This window comes from Pleurodeles waltl, chromosome 5, assembly GCF_031143425.1.
Source record: "Pleurodeles waltl isolate 20211129_DDA chromosome 5, aPleWal1.hap1.20221129, whole genome shotgun sequence".
Taxonomy (NCBI): domain Eukaryota; kingdom Metazoa; phylum Chordata; class Amphibia; order Caudata; family Salamandridae; genus Pleurodeles; species Pleurodeles waltl.
This window is the reverse complement of record NC_090444.1, coordinates 969,957,199-969,977,483: the sequence shown is the minus strand read 5'-3', so window position 1 is coordinate 969,977,483 and position 20,285 is coordinate 969,957,199. Positions and strand designations below refer to the sequence as shown.

The window sequence follows — 20,285 nt, the reverse complement described above, 5'->3', positions numbered from 1 at the left end:
GAAACGAGGAGAAGGGAGGATGCGGAGGGAGTGTGTGGTGTCTAATGGACATGTGCAGAAGGTTATTAAAAAAATATTGGTGAGTTTCGGAGAATGTTTGAGAAGGTCTGTAGAAAAAAATATACATTCAAAACTTTTAAGAAACCTCCCATGGCTCTCTTCTTCCTTTAGTGCTTTGAGAAAGTCTGCCTTGATTGTGTCTCCCTAAGCTGCTAGTTCACAACTATTGCATCTAGTGTCCATTCGCCTTTCTGAACAGCTACTCTCCTCCTACTACCTGCCAGCTACCATCACCAAAAGTACTTAGCAAAGCAGATAGCATTTTAAAATAAAAAAACAGGACTCTAGCTTAGCCTGCAGAATGGGCAGGGGTATAGAGGAAGAAACAGGATTAAAACATGAAATGTGAAGAATATGGAAATTTGAGAGCAATTTAAAAAAAGAAAGAATGTACCGGCAGGAAAGGAACGAAAGGGAATGACAGACCAGAGCACTAAATCGGAAAAAGAAAAAAAGAAAAAGACGAGAAGGTGAAAGGGTCAATGAATATATAAATAGTAGGCAAGAAATTGGTCAGATCATTCTTAACACACACACACACTGTTTGCTATGTGGGTTTATAAACTTTTCAACACCTTTCGCATTTGAGCTGTCCTCATAGTGCATTGCTCTCGGGCATGACATCCGCCTATATTAATGGAGTCTCAGGTTTGAAATAACCTGTGGGACTACACACAGGAAGCAGTGATATGTTTTCATTTTCAGAGGTGGATGGAAACAATACAAAAACACTGATGCGTTTTGACCAATAAGTCTTGATCACAACAAAACAGTCACACATTGCTGTTGATCTGTATTTATACCTTTTGTTGTTTTGTGGTACTGATACATGTTCGAGCATATCATTTTTCATTTATCTATTTCATAATCTCAAGTAGCATTTGAATAATAATTGAGCCTAATTTCTTTGGTATGAAATATTATATATTTATTGATGCAACCTGAAATAGAAAATAGAACAAAAGTGTCTCATAGTGTCCAGTTCACCATTGTGAGGCATTATGCAACATGAAGTGCGGGGGACGCAGGCTGTTAAAAATGGGTCTACATTAAGTCCTTGTGATTCTTCCTGTTGCCATTGTGTCACCTTTGGTGGGCTGCATCATTCTTGCAAGGTTCACTAATTAGGAAGGTCAACATTGTGTCCATCATATTTTTTCTGCCCTCTGATTGGCTAAGTCTTTGTTGTGAGAATAATGATCTGGTGACTGGGATAGGGCTTTGAGCTTGTTCCCGTTACACAAAAAGTTATTCATTTAGGCTATATACCCACCTGACGATTTTGTTTTCAGTTTTATCATGTATCTTGATCCCATCTGCTGCAGTTTGCGGGTTCGATCTCACCCCCTTTCATACTTTCAATCATGTTGAAATCAAAATATTGTAATTAGGAAGACTCTCCCTCATATTTGATTTCTTGATGCCTTGCAATTGAACAGTTAAAATCATTGTTTCTGATCACCCTGAGATATTCCAAAATGTGCTTTTGAAACAGTCATGCCATACTCCCTATATACCCGAGATGGCATGGTCATTGCATGTGCACCACAAAAGAATTCCTGCAAGTGATTCCTTGTCTAACTGAATATTCCCTTTTTTCCATATTGACGGAACTTTAGCAAACCAAGTCTTAGAAATCAAATCATTATTTGGTGTGACTACCCACCTCAAGGAACAGTAACAACTAAAGTCAGAGTGAACCCTTACAGTCACTAAATTAACCTTGAGCTCAACCTCTTGGTAGCTATGTGACAAAGCAGACAGGCTTAACTAAGGCCAGTGTGTAAAGTATTTATGCATTACCAAAATAGTGATAAAGTTGAATGGCAACACAATAAAAATCCCAAGCCAAATTAGAAAACTAAAGTAAAATTTTATAAACAAAATGACAGCAATCCAATAAGTGTAACTGAGGGTATGTATTTTTACATTTTTAAATAAATATTACGCCAAGAAGATCAAAGTGCCTATGACAGTCATCACAGTAGACCAGTGCCTAGGCACAATTTGATGCTGATCACAATGGAGCTTGGATCATTAACCTGGTTCATCCTGTTTAGTCCTTTAAGTCCCAATCCACCACAGAAGTACATTTTTAGTGTTCCTTAGAACCTCGGGAAATACACTTACAGACTCACAGGGTGTCCGGTAGAGGCCAAACAGCAGGATCCAGTCCATGTCTAATTGCCACTAGTCAGCTGGCCAGTTGCAGGAAAAGGCATTTTGTAGCTTGTGCCCCTGTAGCTTTAGAAAAATGTCAGTAAGCCCTATAACCCTCTGAGTCAACATCTTTGTTGTGGGTACAAGAGAGAGCAGTTCTATTTCCAAGGACTTTTCTCAGATCAGTCCTTCTTCTGGTCTTCCTCAGGTCCAGGAGTGCTCTGGTGTGGTGACACATTTATGCTTGGCAGTAGCTGGTGGATGGGTATGACTCCTGGGCACTCCATAATCAATGGGGTAAAAGTTCCCATGGCAAACTCTACCATCTTTGGGCATTTTCAAGATGGCACAAGACTTCAGCCATACTACCTCTTGGTCCTGAGTAGCACGGCTTTATGTTGGAATTATACAATGATGATGCTAGTGCCCTCCTTCACTAACACTAAAATACAGTTTAGGGCAGCCACTTTACCCCCAATAAACCAGACAGTAGATGCACAAGAATTGTTTTGGCATCCTATTCTCACCCCTTGAATGATCCCCAGGTGTTATATATAAAACCCGTACAGAACTGTCAAGCAGGATTTGGTACTCTAACAGGATTTGACACAGTAATGGCAAAAATAAACCCACTGTTATTGGAGTCTGCCTTGCTGGGAGTAGGTGAAAGGGAGGGCCCTGCCCAGTTGTCAGCTAACATTTGCCTGTGACTGAGGAAGATGTTTTGAAGTGTGTCCAAAGTCTGAAATGTAAAGTCCCAAAAAAACATTTCTAGCTGATTTGACATTGAAGCAAGTAAAAAAAAATGCTCCGAGTCCCACCCTGCGTATTCCGTCAGATTTAGAGGAGTCACCTTTGCCTATTCAGGTCAGCCTGTTGTTTGCTCTTGAGAGACATTTCACACTTATTCAAATGCTAATTATTGACGGGAAAAATTGAGAGAGCACATGCAAATTGACCTTCAGAGCCTTATGGCAGGAAAAAGATAACTTTCTAAAAGTATCTTTCACTTAATATTTATTATGAATCTGACTTCCTCGTTAAATGGGATTTTTGATAACTATTAAAAGTATTTGTTTATTATTCTAGCTTTTTCTTAATAAAAAATAGCATTAATAAATGTAATAATGTAACCCTTTGTTTTTCTATGGGACAGTCAGCCTTGCTACAGTGAAAATAGCTTTTGGGGACTTTTCACTGTGAAGACGTCTAACCTTAAATTGCTACATGGTAAAATGAAGGTTTTGCAGTGCCACAATCAGATTTTCTTGATTTGTTTAAAAAGACTATATGAGATCACGCCACCAATGGAAGGTGCTTTCTTGTAGGAAACCAGTGGCATTGCCTCTACTTCTTCTGCTGCTATAGCTGGTCACCAGTGCTTAAGTTGTAAGTAAAAACGTGCTGGTGCCTAAAGCCCCCTCTTAAACATGCGGCTGCTGCAATCAAATGTGCGAACACAGAATACTGAAGCAGCGTAATCCTGAAGGACATCTCGGGCCTCTTCAAACCATTTAAATTCACTCCCTACCCCTTCAGCTCACTCTTGCAGCTTTCTGCCTTCTCTCATTGTGACTTTTTTTGTTTTTCTCTACTTCTGTCTTTCCCATATGTGTCTTTTGCGAGGAGTAAATGCTTGAGGCAGAAAAATAAGTGTCGGCTCTCATGAGGTACAGTTGTTTGCTTTTTGTTTTTGTTACTTGCAGTTCCTCTCTTTTTCTTGTTTTTACTTTGAGGTATGCTTGTTCAACTGCTTTTTCAGGATATCCTCACTTTATGAACATTAATTTAGGTTGTAATAGGTTCACTTGGGACTCCTCCTCTGTGGAATAGTTCCTTCTAATTATCAGCATCTCCCTGTAGGGTGTACTTCATTTTAATTGGTTGTCATGGTGGGTTGAAAGACGAAGCAGTGTTGATAGATGTTTTCTTCCTATATAATGTTGTTTCCAGCTTATTTTGTTCACGCAACAGCATGTCAAATAATTATATTTTCTCTTTGCTTACATTGTATGTGGGTTTGATGTTGTATTTGTTGTAATTCCTATCTGTACGTCCCCGATTAAAAATACATTATCAGTGTTGAGTTGCCACAATATAACTTAAACAGATGTTTCTTATGTACTTTTGGCGTGGTCTTTTTCCAATAGCCAATGGAGAGGTTTGCATATCTACCTTGAGTAATCCCTGCTCTTCCAGTATCTCTATTTTATTTTCAACGCTATCAGTTTACCTGTTACATCTTTGTGCACTTTTTGATGTACTTCTCATTTCCCTCTTTGTGTCTTTGTGCCTCAGCTACATACTGGTCTTTGGACTAGATGAGCATATTTCAATTTTCTCCCTTTTGATGATCTGGGCCCTAATTAAGACATTGGCGGTAAATGCCACCTACCGCCGTGGCGGCGGCTGCCAAAAGACCGTCGCTGCGGCTAAAGCCAAATTATGACCACAGCCGGATTTCCGCCACTCGAAGGGCAGAAATCCGGCCGCGGCCATACTGGCAGATGGTGTTAAGGTGGTGCTGCTACTACCAGCAGCGCCGCACCAGTAGACTGCCGCCAGCCGTATTATGAAAAATAAAAGTCAACTAATTTTAATGCCAAGGTAAGTGATTTCTCTCTTTGCTCAGAGGAAGGTTGTTGTATCTGCTAGCACTTCCATTTTGGCTGCAGTTAATTTCAGGTTAAGCATGCAAGATTTGGTCGAATTAATTTTAAATACTGCTACATCTTCAAAGTAGTGCAGCTCCTCCTGGTGTGTTACTAGTGAGGGGCTAGGGTTAGTGAGTGTTAGAAGCACATAATCATCTAACAGGGAAATCATATGTTCCACAGAGCCGAATGGTATCCCTCAGATGGTGGGTGTGGACCGTATTCGTGCAATGAAGGGTTTGATACTGCGCGCAGATAATAATGGGGATAAGAGGCACCCCTGCTGTGTCCCCCCGCTCTAGGTCAAAAAGTCTAGAGGCCACCCTGTTCACCAGAAACCTGTATTTAGGCATGGCATAGTTAGCACACTTAAGAGCATGGAATAAGAAAGACCAGTTCACCTGGTCGAATGCCTTCTCGGCATCTAGACTCAATATAATTGTGGTATACTTTTCTATTTTTTTTATTGGCTTTTTCTACCAGGTGAACCACTCTCCTCAATTTATCATGTGTATGTCTTCCCTTGATGAAGCCAGCTTGGTCTGGGTGGACCAAATCCAGCATCAGGTCATCAAGCCTGGCAGCTAAAATTCTTGAGTTGAGATTGGCATCTCAATTTAGAAGTGCTATGGGCCTATATGAGCCACACAAATGAGGTTTGGGATGATGAAAATCAGTGCTTCGCTCCTGGAAGGTGTGGCTGCCCCTGAGGTTGCTATATGATTAAATATGGATGTCAAGCGTGGGACCAGGTCTGAACTGAAGGTTCTATAAAACTTGGCTGTGAGGCCATCCGGCCCGGTGACTTGTGGAGTTTTAGTTTGGCTATTGCTAGTTGCATTTCATCATCATTGATGGCCTCTGCCAGCATCTCATTTTATGCAGGTGTCACTTGGGGAAAATCCACTTTATCTAGGTTGTCAAATTGGGTAGGGTTATTCATAGGTTCAACCTTGTACATTTTCTTGTAGAATTCACCCAAATGTATGTGCCTTCTCCATGTCTGAACTGGTAAGGTCAGTTGTAGAACGCCTGGCATTATTATATATATATATATATATATATATATATATATATATATATATATATATATATATATATATATATATATATGTTCGATGGCATGTGTAGCTGCAGATACAGGGGAGGGGAGGGGAGGAGTCCCTCGATCTCGTGACTCGAAAAGACTTCTTCGAAGAAAAACAACTTGTAACACTCCGAGCCCAACACTAGATGGCGGGATGTGCACAGCATGTGAATCTGCAGCGACTCATGCCACGAACAGATGTACACTGGGTAAGTGACATTTTCCATATATATATATGGCACCTTGTTTTCCTGTTCGTAAAATGTGCACTTTAGGTGTAGTAGAGTGAGTTCTGCTCTATTGGTGAAATTGGCATTGTGCTTGTCCCACAATGCTGTGACCTTGTGTTGAAGAGACAGTGTGGAGTGTTGCTTGTGTGTCTGTTCTAAAGTCTGTAGTTCAGCTTCAAGGTCCAATTGATCTTTTGCCCTTTGTTTATTAAGTGCCGCTGTGAGAGAGACACATTTCCCTCTGAGCACTGCTTTGAAGACGTTGCAATTAGTAGAGGTTGTCGTGTCAGCAGGCGCCTTCAGTTTAAAGTATTCCCTATTAGCCTTTCGTAAATCGTCTCCGGAGAGGCAATCTCGGATAAGGGACTTTGGAAAAAACAACAGCAGTGTCGCAGTGGTGCGTCACACCAGTCATACGTAATACACATTGTGCATGGTCAGAAAGAGTTATCAGGTGTATTGTCACTGCTCAGAGGTATTGGATCTTCGATTGGCTAATTAATGTATAATCAAGTCTTGAGTAGCCACGATGGGAGTGAGAAAAGAAAGTGTAGTCACAGTAATCTGGATGACGTGTACTTCAGATGGCAACCACTCTAGTACCTGGATTGCGTGTTTTAGCATTTTTGAGCATTTTTAGCATGGCAAGTAAGATTGAAGCCTCCCAATAAGGGAATCCCCCCTTCCGCGAACCTTCCAAGTAGTTCTAAGAAGGAGTGGAGAAACTGATCTTGGTTTGTGTTAGGGGCATATATGGAGGCAAAGGTGGAGAGCCTACCATGAAGAAGACCCTTGAGCATTATAACCCTCACTTAATCAGTTTTGTGTCCTGTGGGCTGGAATTTCAGTGATAAATGGAACATGAGCACTACTCCACTGTGTTTCGCGGTGCTGGTTGATTTAAAAACGGTGGGTATGCTTTATGTCTCAGTTCTGTGACCATTGTTGCATTTCAGATGTGTCTCCTATAGTGCTACCACATCATAGTGTTGTTTGAGTAAGTATTTCTATCATTTTAGCAGAGGCGTTTAAGCCCTTAACATTCCAGGTGAGTGTCATAACCACCATGTCTTATGTCTGGTTTTGCGACTTTGCAGAGCTTGCCCCTGATGATTGTGTAGTTTACTCCTCTTCTTAATTTGTTTAACTCGATTGGACCTCCTCTCCCTCCCGCTCCAGTGGCTGAAACAGTGAGTGCCTCCATCCTGCTCTCCCATGCAGCTAGTGAAAACTTGCCTTACATACACCCAAGCCCTCCCTTTTTTAACCTCACCATGAAAAAAGGCAGGACAACAGGTCCCAAACTCAGAGAAATATATGAGTATCTGCATCTTACTGGGCAATCAGTCTATTACCATTAAGGCATCTAATTGTGTAGCATATGTAGTTAGGGTAATGGCTATAATAAAGTAACAACAAGAAGGTACTGAACAATTTGAAGAATAAAGAGTCATTAATTGGGGAAACACTTGTCGCTCTTTAAAGAGCTTATCTCCCCACTACTCTTTCCTCCCACTGCCGATACCTTCTTATCAAGGTGTATACAGCAATCCATTTCGCAGAGCACGTTCTGCGATGCCGGCGTGTCAGGAATCTTGGGAGACCGGGTAGCTCATCCCGAGACTTGGGAGCTGCTCAGTGCAAATCAGTGTTTTTTTTATGGTAGCCTGGGGGGGGCTTTAGGAAAGCCAAGCACTGGTGTTTGAGGAGTGGTTAGTGTTCTCTCAAGAGGTTCCCAGGGTTCCTCCCTTCATTTGAGCCTTCCAAACCGCTATGTCTAAAAGTGTCATCGCCTCTGATAGCTCTATCACATGGCATGACTTATTCTTTAGATTAAAGGCAAGACCAAATGGATATGTCCATCGACATCTTATGTGTTCTTGCCTCAGTTCGTCTGTCACCGGTCTGCATTGTTGGCATCTGGCTAATGTGGTCGGGGCAATGTCCTGAAACAGTGTGCATGTCGTTCCTTGAAAGGTGACCGTCGCTACTCCACGAGCTGCCTGAAGGATGGCCTCTTTAGTTTTAAAAGAGTGAAGCTTCACAAGGACATCTGTTGGTCAATTCCTGTCACCAGTTGATTTTAGGCTGACGCTGTGGGCCCTGTCCAGTTTCACTTTCAGTGTTGTTCCTTCCAAGAGTTCTGAGAATAGCCCGCAACAAATGCCTCCAGGTATGGGCCCTCCAACCCCTCCGCCAGGTCACAGATTCTTATATTGTCGTGTTGTGATCTGTACTCCAAATCTTCGTGCATTAGGATTGATGCCTGTAGTTGGAGGCGTAATGTTTGCGTTAGTTCATCCAGCTGGCCAATACGTGTTTCCAAGTCAGAAGATTTTGCCTCCAGGATTGCAACACCACTGTTGGGAGAGCCTGGTGGTACAGGCTTCCACAAGTCCCTTCAACACTTATGCCTTCCCAACAGCCCCTCCTGACAGAGAATCAAAGTGTATGGAGACATTAACAAAGCATTTTTTTTTTATGCCAGCTTTGCCCGAAGATCTGTTAATACATCTTGCCTCCTGGTGCGGTACCCGCATGCATTGTGGGACAGAACCTTATCGCGGAATGAGCAGGATGCAGTGAAGTACCCGGTTCACTGGGACTTTGACATGATCAACTTGGTAGATCAGTTGAGATCAACTTGGTGGTTCAGGGCCACACTTGCTCCATTGGCTATTCTCGGGTCATCCAATCCTTGATTGATCTGCCATTTCATGGCTCTAGGCCAGTGGTTTTCAAACTTCTTAATGCCAAGCCCCCGCCAGTGGGGAAAAAAAGATAATCGACCCCCCCACAGAATTTTTCACAATTATTCTATTAAGTTGGCAGTGTTTAAATGTGTCTAGACTTGTTTAAACATTGCATTTAAGTTATGTTACCTTTTTAAAAATGTAATAAATATTTTTCTGCTTAAAGCACTGCCATCTTCATAATGCTTCTTTTGGCCAGAGCATTGCACCCCCTCCTAGGATCACCTGAGGCCCCCCTAGGGAGGCCCACCTCCCAGTTTAAACCCCCCCCCCCCCCCTGATCTAGGCTGTTTGGAACAAAGGCAGACTTGGCCTTAAAACAGTTTAATGAGAGCAAGTTTGCTGCTCTCTCTTTAGGCCTAGCACCTCCAATTCGGCAGCCCCCAACTTCTAGCCACTTCTCCTCTTTTAAGGCTTTGGCAGGTGACACCAGAAGCGACAGCACCAATACAGGACTCAGCATTAACAGTCCTCCCAGTCCCTTCAGGGTAGAGGACGGGGATCAAGCTGACAATATCCTTGCCCAAGGGGCAACAATACACCCCACCCCAAGCCCCACTCCCACAGCTGCCGCCAAACCACTTTAATTTACTCTCAGCAGCTCATGATCACCAGCTGGGAGTATGTATCACTTATTACCTCCCCAGATGGAGTAGCATCACATCTGACTTACGGGTGCTCCAGATCATGGAACAGAGTCTCACACTATCCTTCCTGTCATATCTCCTGGGCATGCCACCAACACCACAACTCCTCTTGGAAGACCACTTGTCCAAACCCTACAACCAAATTCAGGCAATGTTGGCCGAAGCAAGCAATAGAGAGGGTGCCGGCATCAGAGGTCAGGATTGGCTGTTACTCCTGCTATCACCTGGTGCCGCAAAGGGATGGAGGCCTTTGTTCCATCATATATCAGTGCTATCTGAACTTTTTTCCCTGGAATGACAAGTTCCAGTTCAAGAGGATCACCCTCTCCCAAATTCTATCTGCCGTGGATCTACAAGGCTGGATGGTAGTGTTGTATTTGCAGGATGCCTATTTTCCCATTCCCTGTGGTTTCAGATAGAACAGGAGCATTTTTACTTCTCTGTGCACCCCTGTGGCCTTTCCAGTGCACCTTGGGTGTTCACAAAAGTAATGGTGGTGGCCGCAGTACATCTGTGAAAGTTGGGAATACCAATCGTCCCATATCTCAACGACTGGCTGCTGAAGATGTGCTTGCCTCAAGGAGCCTAGGCCACTTCAAGACAACAGCTGACATGTTGACATTGTTGGGCTTTTCTATCAACATGCCAAAACCACACCTGACTCCTTCACAACTGCTCCTTTTCAGGTCTCTGACAGAAATACGTCTCCACATCCACCTACTGAAGATGCGGTGGGTTCACTTGGCATTGAAGGTGTTCTTCCTGACCATCAAGGGGGACAGGTAAGGTTTCTCAGGGACTACACAACAGCCATGTGTGATTGCAACAAATAGGTCAGAGTGGGGTTGTGGGTCCTGTGCCAGGAGACTCTTAGGTCTCTGCAAGTTGCTGAATGCTCATGACAGTTCCTTCATTGCCCAGCATCTGGCAGGATCCTTAAAAACCAGGGCAGATGAACTCTGTCACTGGTGCCTGGTGGATACTAATGGCAGTTCTTCTCAGAGGTGGCACAGGGCATCTTCCAGCAATCAATAGAACCCTGGATCGAGCTATTCACCACTGCAGAGGTCTCACTGTGTCCATAATTTTGCACGTTAGAATTCCCAAGGCCATACTCCTTGGAGATACCTTCTGTCTCATCTGGGTCTTGGGACACCTATATGCCTTTCCTCCCCTTCTCTTGTGCCCAGAATGCTGAAAAAGATTTAAAAAAGACTGGGACCAAGTCTTCCTTGTGGCCCCGGACTGGGCAGGGAGAGTGTGGTACTTGTAACTTCTGGCCTTGAGCATTTGTCCTCTGATCAGGCTGCCCTTGGAGAGGACCTCCAGTCACAGTGGCGGGACGGGTCCTGTACTTAATCGTGCAAAACCTACACCTCCATGCTTGGAGATTGAGTACCAAGAGTTGATGGCCTTCAACCTTCTTCCCGAAGGGGTAGATGTTATCTTGGCAGCCAAGCGTCCACCCTCTAAAACTATTTAGGCAGGGCACTGGGAGATGTTTGTTGTGTCATGTTCCTCCCCTAACATCCTTCCCTTGAATGCACATTTGTCTGATGTTCTCTTATTTTGTCCATCTTTAGCCCAGCAAGGCCTTGCTGTGGCAACAGTTACAGGTTACCTTCCAGCCGTTCCACATTTGCCTGATTAGCCATCGCTTTTCAAATCCCCTTTTGTGAAGTGTTTCTTGGAGGGTCTGATCCACATTTTTCTTCCAACTTCTTTTGTGATGCACAGGCGTATCTTAACCTAATGATCACTCCCTTTCAACCGATGCGCAGCTGCACCAGTCTTCTCCTTACCATTAAGGCATTTCTCATTGCCATAACATTGGCCGAGTGAGTGAGTGAGCTTCAAGCCTTGTCCATACAACTGTATACTTCTTTTACCTGGATAAACTGGTCCTCAGAACGAAAGCAGCGTTTCTGTTAGAAGCAGTCACACCCCATCCTATATTCACACCCTTTCACATAGAGCAATCCATCACCTTGATAGCTTTCTACACTCCATCCCATCTCTCTGAGGAGGAAGAATATCTCCATTGTCTGGACCCTAAGAGTGGTTTGAGTTTCTATATAGATTGGAATAGAAGCTACTGGCTGGGCGATTAACTTTTTGTCTGTTTTACTGGAGCCAAAAAGGGCGAAGCGCTACAGAAGAGAATATCTCTCGATGGATTGTATTGTGCATTAAAAGTGGTTACGGACTGGCCAAGTAGCAGCCCCCATAAGGTTTACGTGTTCATTCCTCCAGAGCAAAAGCTTAGCCACTGACCTTGCATAGGGTGTTGCAGTTTCAGACATTTGCCAGGCTGCTACGTTGACGTTCCTCCATACGTTCACATAGAACTATTGCTTGGACAGCGAGGTCTTGCAGGATGGGTGCTTTGTCCAGTCTGTCCTGCAGGATTTCCCGCCATTCACAGACACACAATCTGGGAAGGTACTGCCTTGGTATATAATTTCACACAGTGACAGATCTGCAGTCAGAGGTCCGCATTAGAAGAACAGGTTACTTACCTTCCATAACATCTTTTCTGGTAGAAATATTACCTAACCGCAGATTGCTCATATAGCAACCTGCTTCTCCTTTATGTGAAATGGACTCTTACTGTCTGTTAGTAAGAACCCAAGTCTCAGATCTACACACTGCAATTCTGATTTCTGTTGGCTCCATGTCCAGCGGCTCAGATGGAGATCAAGAAGAAAATGATGTTGGGACCAGAGATGGTGCCGAAATAGGGCCCTAGACGTCACATCTGGGGAAGGATTTAATGCTTCCTACCAACATGCAGAGGAATTGCTTCAAAAGTTTCCCGATTCTGTCTGGTGAGGAATTCACAGTTAAATGGAATTTCTACCAGAAAAGTTGTTGCTAGTGGTAAGTAATGGTAAGTAACTTGTTCTGTATCGACAGGCCCATGCGTATGTCTACTGAATGATATAGGCACCACTTTATTATTATTTATTTTAGTGATCCAAGTTGGTGGATGTAGGAAAGTGCCATCTTTCTAGCATACTTACCCCCACTTTTTGCCTAGTGTCAGTGTGTTTAGACTGTACTTCATTGGGATCCTGCTAACCAGGACCCCAGTGACTGTGCTCTCTCTCCTCTAAATTTGGTTGCTAGTAAACTTTAAACACCCACAATTGGCATACTGGTGCACTCACGTAAGTCCCTAGCGTACGGTACTTAGGTACCCAGGGCATTGGTACACCAGGAGTCACCCATGGGCTGCAGCATATATTTTGCCACCCATGGGAGCCCATGCAAACTGTGATTGCAGGCCTGCCCTTGCACCCTGCGTGAAATGGTGCATGCACCTTACACCAGAAAAACTGGTCGCTGCACTTTAAACACTATAAGTCATCCCTCTGATAAGCCCTTCAGCCTAAGGGCAGGGTGCATGTCCTCAAGTGCAAGGGTACCCCTGCATGAGCAGTGTACCCCTACAGACCCCAGGCCAATTCCTGGGCTCTGTAAGTATGGGGAAGCCATCTTAAAGTATGTGGTGGACACTGGTCAGCACGAGTAGTCCAATTACATAATGGCTTCTCCAGACCTAGGCATGTTTGGTATCAAACATGTTGGAATCATGCAACTACTCCGATTTCAGTGTTAGTTGCATAATACCATGTACTCTGGGGGTTCCTTAAAGGATCCCCCAGTTCTGCCTGTGCAGCCTTTACGGTGTCTAGCTGCCAGCCCATGCTGCTGCTGACCCCAGACACTTATGACCACCTGCTGGTGAGCCTGGCTCATGCCGGAGAGGCAGAACAAAGGATTTCCTGCAGGGGACAGGTGTGGCCACCTCCTCTTGTGTATTGGGTGTCTAAGGGCTGGGGTGGGGTGGCCTCCGAGCACCACCAGACTTCTTTGAAGGTCACATGTGGTGCCGTCCTTGCATAATCTGGTTTGCACCAGTTCAGGAACCCCTGGTTCACGCCCTGGCGTGAAACTACACAAAGGACAGGGGAGTGACTACCCCCTGTCCAGCTCCTCCTCTAGGGAGGTGCACAGAGTTCTGCCAGGTGGCCGGTTGATTCTCCCATCTTGAAAACAAGATGTGCAGAGACCCCTGGGAGTATCTGGTTGGTTATGACACCTAGATGACGTCCCTTTCCCCCTCTGATAGGTGGGTCACTGCAGTGAGTGACCAATCCCCTTTGAGGGTTACTTAAGGGCTCCTCCCGGGGTGGGTCCCCAGATTTGTCAAGCAAGACTCTACAAGGAACCCTCTGCAAGACATCTTCTACTCCTGGCCACTGGACCTACTGTTGGTCTGCTTTTCAACCGAAACCTGTCTGCTCCTGGTGGGAAGGCTCCCATTGCAACATTGTTTCTCCGGCTCCTGCAAGAATTCTGCAACATCAAAGGCTGTGCATCCTCCAGAGTCACAAGTACTATCTTTGCATCTGAAGGCACAAAGGAATCTCCTTTGGAGAGAAGGAGTCTCTCCCCTGCATCCGCAGGCACCTTAAGACAACATCGACTAGCTGGTGGGGTCTTCTGTCCCACGGACATCGAATGACTCTGCAACACAGGTGGTGAGTCTGTGGTCTTCTCTGGGTCATGCTTGTCTTCTATTGATCTTGGGAGACTGTAGGCCCCTGCTCCTGCCACTGCACTGGAACCCCTGTGCACCACAACTTTTGCACTTGCCAAGGCTGGTTGACTCTTCCTCCAAGAGATCTTCAGGTGCCAAGTAGCCCCAGTCTTCAGCACTTTTCAACACTTAGACCAGCCCCTGACCTGCAACTCCTGTGACGTGGGAATCCTGTTTTGTTGTGCTACTGAGGTCTGCTTGTGACTCCCTGTGTCCATTGCCTGGGAGTCACCCGTGGGGGCTCCAATTACTTCTGCTGGCCTTCCTTTGTGCTGAGGGCCAGCCCTGACACCCTTTCAAGGGTAGAGTCTCCTGGACCTTGCTAGACCCCAAACCTTTGCAAATACTTCTTCAGCTCCTGCTTGCCTTTGCCAGTGCTTGTTGGTGACCTGGCTGGTCACTGACACTCCTGCAGTCCGATGGCCGTCGAGGGACAGCTCATAGGTGACTCCTGGAATCTTCTGCAGTTCCTGGACTCTGCAGCTGGACTTCTTCCTCCACTGACCTGCAGGAACTTTACTTCCAGGAGGGTGGGCATTGGCCCTTGCACCACCTGGGCACCTCCGAATGTGCTAAACTCTGTCCCCTTCCTTTGCAGGTCCTCCATGTCGGGAATCCATCCCTGGGTTCCACCAGCCTGGTGCAAGGGTTGTGACAGCAGCTGGACAATCCGAGGCTCCACTGACTTCAGAGAGCGTCCCGTCTCTCCCTTTTCCAGTTTCCCTGGTGTAGGTACTCCGTCTTCTGAGTACTCATGAGTGGGGACACTTTCCAACCTTCCTCTTGTCTGCTGGTTTTCTTGGGGTCCGCCTGGAAGGGTTCTGAATCTCACAAACTCCAACCACTACTCTCTGTGTTAGCCTATGGGACGATTGGGTGGATAACTACCAGGCACTTGGTCACTGGGGGCACTTACCATACTTAGGGCCCTGTATATTTTATGTTCTTTCTGTTGGTTATTTCGTGTGTATAATATGTGTAGATATTTCCAAAGGGAGATACACCAATGCTAGTTTAGTAGTAGTGCTGTAATGAAGATTTCTTTATTTTTGCAACACTTATGTGATTCTTTCTTGTGAGTGATCTACTGTCTGACTACTGTGGTATTGCAAGTGCTTTACATGCCTCCTGGATAAGGTTTAGCTGCTCACCCTAGCTACCCCTAGAGAGCTTCTGCTATCTGGACACCTATTCACTATCACTAAGGGTTGCCTGGACTCAGTATAGAGTGCCACACCATAGGGGTGCACCATAAACTGGGCCAGCCTCCTACAGTGGGCACCATTTGGTGCAGTAAAAAAAATGCTTTTCTGCTAGTGGAACGGCTTGGCAGGAAATGGGAGATGCCTGAACCTCGAAAGACTGTTAAAAATGTAAAACAAAATAAAAATTAAAGGGCTGCAATGGATGAGCGAGCAACGGCGAAGGTGGTGGGGGATGCAACATAGAGTAGTCGGGGGTGAAATAAAAGCAGAGCTAAGTGGTTGAGGAAGTTGTAAAGAAATAGGCGAATGCAGCTCACAAGGGAGAGAGCAATACAGAGTGTTGGGGTGGAGAAGCCCACAAGTGATTGAGCAGCACACCAGGGAGAGCAACAAGAACCACACAGTGGGTATTTGGTAGGGAGAAAAGCACATGAGGGAGCCGGCTGGAAAATACATGCACTCTCAAGGAGTGCTTAGTGAAAATAAAAAAAGTAGTTCCATAAAAGTGGGCGGTAGAAGGATACAGGTCAGCAACACACAAGAAGAGGAAGGAAAGCCATTGAACAAGAGAGGACAGAAGAGTGACAAAGCCAAACAGTAGATATATCGGGCAGGCTCAAACCCCACTGTAAGCTTTTGTGATAGTCCACAAGGGTTCTTTCACAACTAGACAGCTAAGTTTGACTGGCAGACGAAACCTAAAAACTGTGGAATTATTTAACGTCGCACTTAAGTCATTCTTTGACTATGCGTTTCTGTTGTTTTCATTAAAAAGTTTTAATCCATTCTAAATGTTGACGGATCTATATATTTGACATATTTCTTATAATTACGATTTTACAGCACTCTCCTGCCTTTTGTAGATGAGGTTGGTGTTTTAAGAAAAATCAATCAATATATAAATAAATATATGCGATTTGTGACCTTGGATTGTGGGCAGGAAGCAGGAGGAATACTTACTCCACAAATTAGACCAATGACAAACAGCTTAATTGTTGCAATAAAATGATTTTCTCCTCTTTCCTGCATATTTCTAAATAGAAAACTAACTTGTATTTTTTTCTGTAGGCCGAACATTTCCTGTTGATCAGTATTATTTGGAAGATGCTATTGCAATGACTAGGTAAGAGATATTTGGAGACTTGTAGCTTGACTTAGTAGCAAACTGTCTCAGGCTGCACTATGTAAAGCCACAGTGATTATTTTTTTAAACGTTTATTTATTAGGTTTTGAGATAACCGGAGCAGAGAAAACAAACAACCATATATGTAGTCATCATAGAGTGATTTACAGGGCAATGGAGGATCACAGAAACATCATCATAGCTTTTTTGTTTAAAAGCACCCCCCTCCTACCAAAGTCCCACCCAGAGACTCTGAGATTCAAGACGGTATGCTCAGAAACGCAGTCTACCTTGGAGGCCCTGAGAAGCAGTGGCCGTTTTCTTAATGCACTCCCTGCCAGCATGCATTCAGTTATCGAGTGACTCAGTCAGTGCCAGAGTAGGTGTTTGGGAATAGGATGAATCAGCACTGCCAGCGGATAAAGAGCATTCCTCATCGCTCCGAGGGGGGTCCAGATATCCATTGGCTGGGATTTAATCAGCATCATGTCACGTTTTTTACATTGCCTCTGCGTTTACTGAAGAGGGCCAACAAGGAGGGGCTTGGTCTTGCTCCAATAGAAGCAGTCAAGCATGGACTGTTGAGCTAAAGGTTAGGCATTGTCCCCTCTGCATGCTGGGAACACAAGCTACTCCACACTGACTTCCTTGTTGAGCTGATCAGTGAGGTGCAGCTTAAGTTCCTGGTATATAGTGAGCAAGGGATACATGTCTGTGCAGGCCAGTCCCAACTAGTCAGACCAATACCGAAACATAAAAAAAAAAAAAATAATCTGTCAACTCTAAGGAAATGCCACTGCTAAAGAAACAACTACATTATTATGAATTACTTTACATTGTTTGTTGAGTTAATTCATTTTGGGTTGCTCCTTACCTGCTGCCCCGCAAGTCCGATCTTGCATCTGTGCTTTTCTTTCGCCTCCCTCTTCATTTCTCTGTCTGGGTCAGTGTGATGAGCCTCATGTAGCAATCCCACAGCACATTCCGCTGCACCAGCGCCTCCTGACACTGTGCAGACTAAGGAGGGTAGAGCCAGTAAGAGGCTGGGACAAAAAGTGCTAACTACTTCTAGATAGGTACATATACAAATAGATAGATAATATGTATATTTTATACTGGCGTTCCCCTGAACGTTTCCTTTTTTTTCTTCTTATTTCCCTTCTATGTGGGTGAGTGGGGGAATGCATTTGCTCCCCACTGAAACCCTACTTCTTCCCTTTCGACCCCTCTGGCCCCTTGTTCTCCCGGTGACATTTCTCAGCCTACGCCTGCCATGCAGTGTAATGCCTCAGAGCAATGCAGGGAATAAAATGCCAGGCGCTGTGTTGTTCGCAGTAGGAAACTGCATACCCCATAGTGTTGTTCCTTTTTTTAAGGTCTTCAAGCTCAACTTGTAGCTGTTCTGTTCACTCATGTTCCATGTCATGACTGTATAATTTTGGTATGTTGCCACACAACAGAGAGCTACACTCTCTTTGGTGAGAGGGGTTTACTTAAAGTAGTACTTCTTTTAACATGGGTGGCTACCACCCTATGACCACTCTATGACATTGCTAACATTTGGTGTCAGCTGATTATAGTATCCGGGTACAGGTTATTTTATCCCTGCACCTCAGTGGGGAGACTGCCTACCAGCTGTCTCTGATACAAGTCATGTACTCTCTCAGGACTTCCTCGATTCTACGTGGTGTGCATGAGAAAGTCATTACAAGAGAGATCAGCTACTCATTTTTGAGGTACCCCACCTGATGTGAGACTCTCTGTAGAGTTTAGTAGTAGTCAGAGCTATGATCTGCCCATATCCCTTACCGACCCAATGCTGCTATCCTAATATTCCTTTAAAGAGGTGGCTTTGAGAGCCAAGATGGTGGACACCTGATACCATGGCTCTCCACTGATTCCCAAATACCTGCCATTCATCAGCCCTGCTGGGGGCCAACCAAGCCTGTTGTTGACCTCTATTGCGGGGGCGACCATGAAGACAGCGGCCCTGGCTTTGAGCAGAGTTGCTTGTCAGGGCTTCGCTGAACCCTAGGGCCTTGCATTGCCTGCCTCGCTGCCGCTTCCCTCTCCCTCATGCTTGCCCATGGCCCTCACTTCTTGTTGTGGTGCTGAAAAGCCACTGCAGGTAGGGACGGACTATCGCTCCCCACCCGCTCTTTGCCGTGCCACCACTGGATGTCCACATCATTGGCAGTGCACACCATCCTACAGGACACCCCTTCTGCTTGTTGTACCATTGATGGGGATGCTCCCCCTTCATCATTACTATATGCTTCACTGGTCAGTGCCCCCCAAACATTGCCCACCCACCGGGTTTGCCTGTGGTGTCAGGGGGTCAGTTCACAGATCCAAGACCTGCTGAAACTGCGTTGATGAACCCGAAGGCCATCAGGGAACGAGGGGCGAAACTTTGTCACCAAACACAAGAAGATGCAGCGTCTGGACCTCTTCGAAGTCCCACTCTAAGTCCAAGGCTCAATCCTGGCTTTAGAGGCCGGTCTTCATTGCTCTCTAAGTCCTCTGAAAAACAGAAAAAAGCACAAAATGTTGATGCAAGTTCCGCTTCCTTCAGGTCATTCCCACTCTCCTGACGAAATATGTGGGCAACACAAACCAGCTCACTGCCAAAGTCTACCATCTTCAGAGCTAATTCTGCAGCTCGTTCAGGCACAAAAAATGTTCAAGGGCCTTCAGCTATGCTGCACAAGAACAACAAGTTCCTTGCAGCAACAGTCCAGTTCTTTGGATCCCTGCCTACTCCCTCTCCTTCGTCTTCGGGGCCCACCAAGCTGAGAGTTTCCATCTGGACTACCGCTGGCGGATTTCGCCCTCGGTGGCAGCTGGATCTTTCTAACCACTTCTGCCCTCTGTACCAGTTCCAACGATGCCCTTGGTGCACCAAACCATACCAGGCCTGGGTATACTGAAGCTGATGACAAGCAGTCTGGCATAAGAGGTGGCCTTGATTCTCCTCTCTGACGCCAATACAACAGCTGTCTGACTTCGACCGATGTTGCGCCCATATCCGACCAAGGCACTAATTTCTGCACTTGTGTTACCACGAGGCAGGCAACATACTTTACATTTCCCTTTTGGGACCGACCCCGATATTGACTGTGTCCAGGGTGATGAGTTCGCTCAGCCCTATGCCGAGGACAGTTGGTACCCATTTCCACCCCTTCATGCCCAGCCACAAAAGAGTCTGTCTTTTGCACTATGGTTTTGTTTAAAGCGGCTAGAGTCCTTGACCTCCAGCTCTCCACCATGGCTAAGGTCCTTCAACTGGCTCACACTGCTTCTGATCCCGTCCTCCCTTCCAGTGAGGCCCTGGCATGCCTTCCTAGGGCCAAGGCTTGCACTTGTCCCCAAGTTAACAGACAGACCATCAGGTGCAATCACCCTGCTCCAGGCAACCCAGCCTTTTTGTTTCAGCACCCTTGTCCAGTGAGCCTTGTGCTGCAGGCCTCCACCAGTTGGACCAACCCCACAATTTTCCTACCACTCCCCCTGACAGGAGATCACAGCGAGTGGAGACATTTAGTAAGCGTCTCTTCTCATCAGCCAGTTTGGCCCTGCGATTGATCAACACCTCCTGTTTGTTGGGCCATTACACTCATGCCCCCTGGGACTCGGTGGCACAAGTCCTCCCTGCTGTACCAGAAGATCTTTGCCCTGTCCTTTCACAGGCGATTCAAGATGGTTGTGATGCGTCCAAGTTCACAATTTGTTGTGACTTGGCCACCACCGACTCTATTGC

The 20,285-nt window shown here is 45.5% G+C and overlaps 1 protein-coding gene across 1 annotated transcript in view; it reads left to right on the top strand.

The window, feature by feature from the left end:
- Window positions 1-20,285, top strand: part of DHX57 (DExH-box helicase 57) — a 531,935-nt gene that overhangs the window by 261,223 nt on the left and 250,427 nt on the right. Inside the window, exon 11 of the mRNA XM_069235106.1 lies at window positions 16,471-16,525. Coding sequence (XP_069091207.1) covers window positions 16,471-16,525 — 55 coding nt within the window. The remainder of the gene's footprint in view (window positions 1-16,470; window positions 16,526-20,285) is intronic.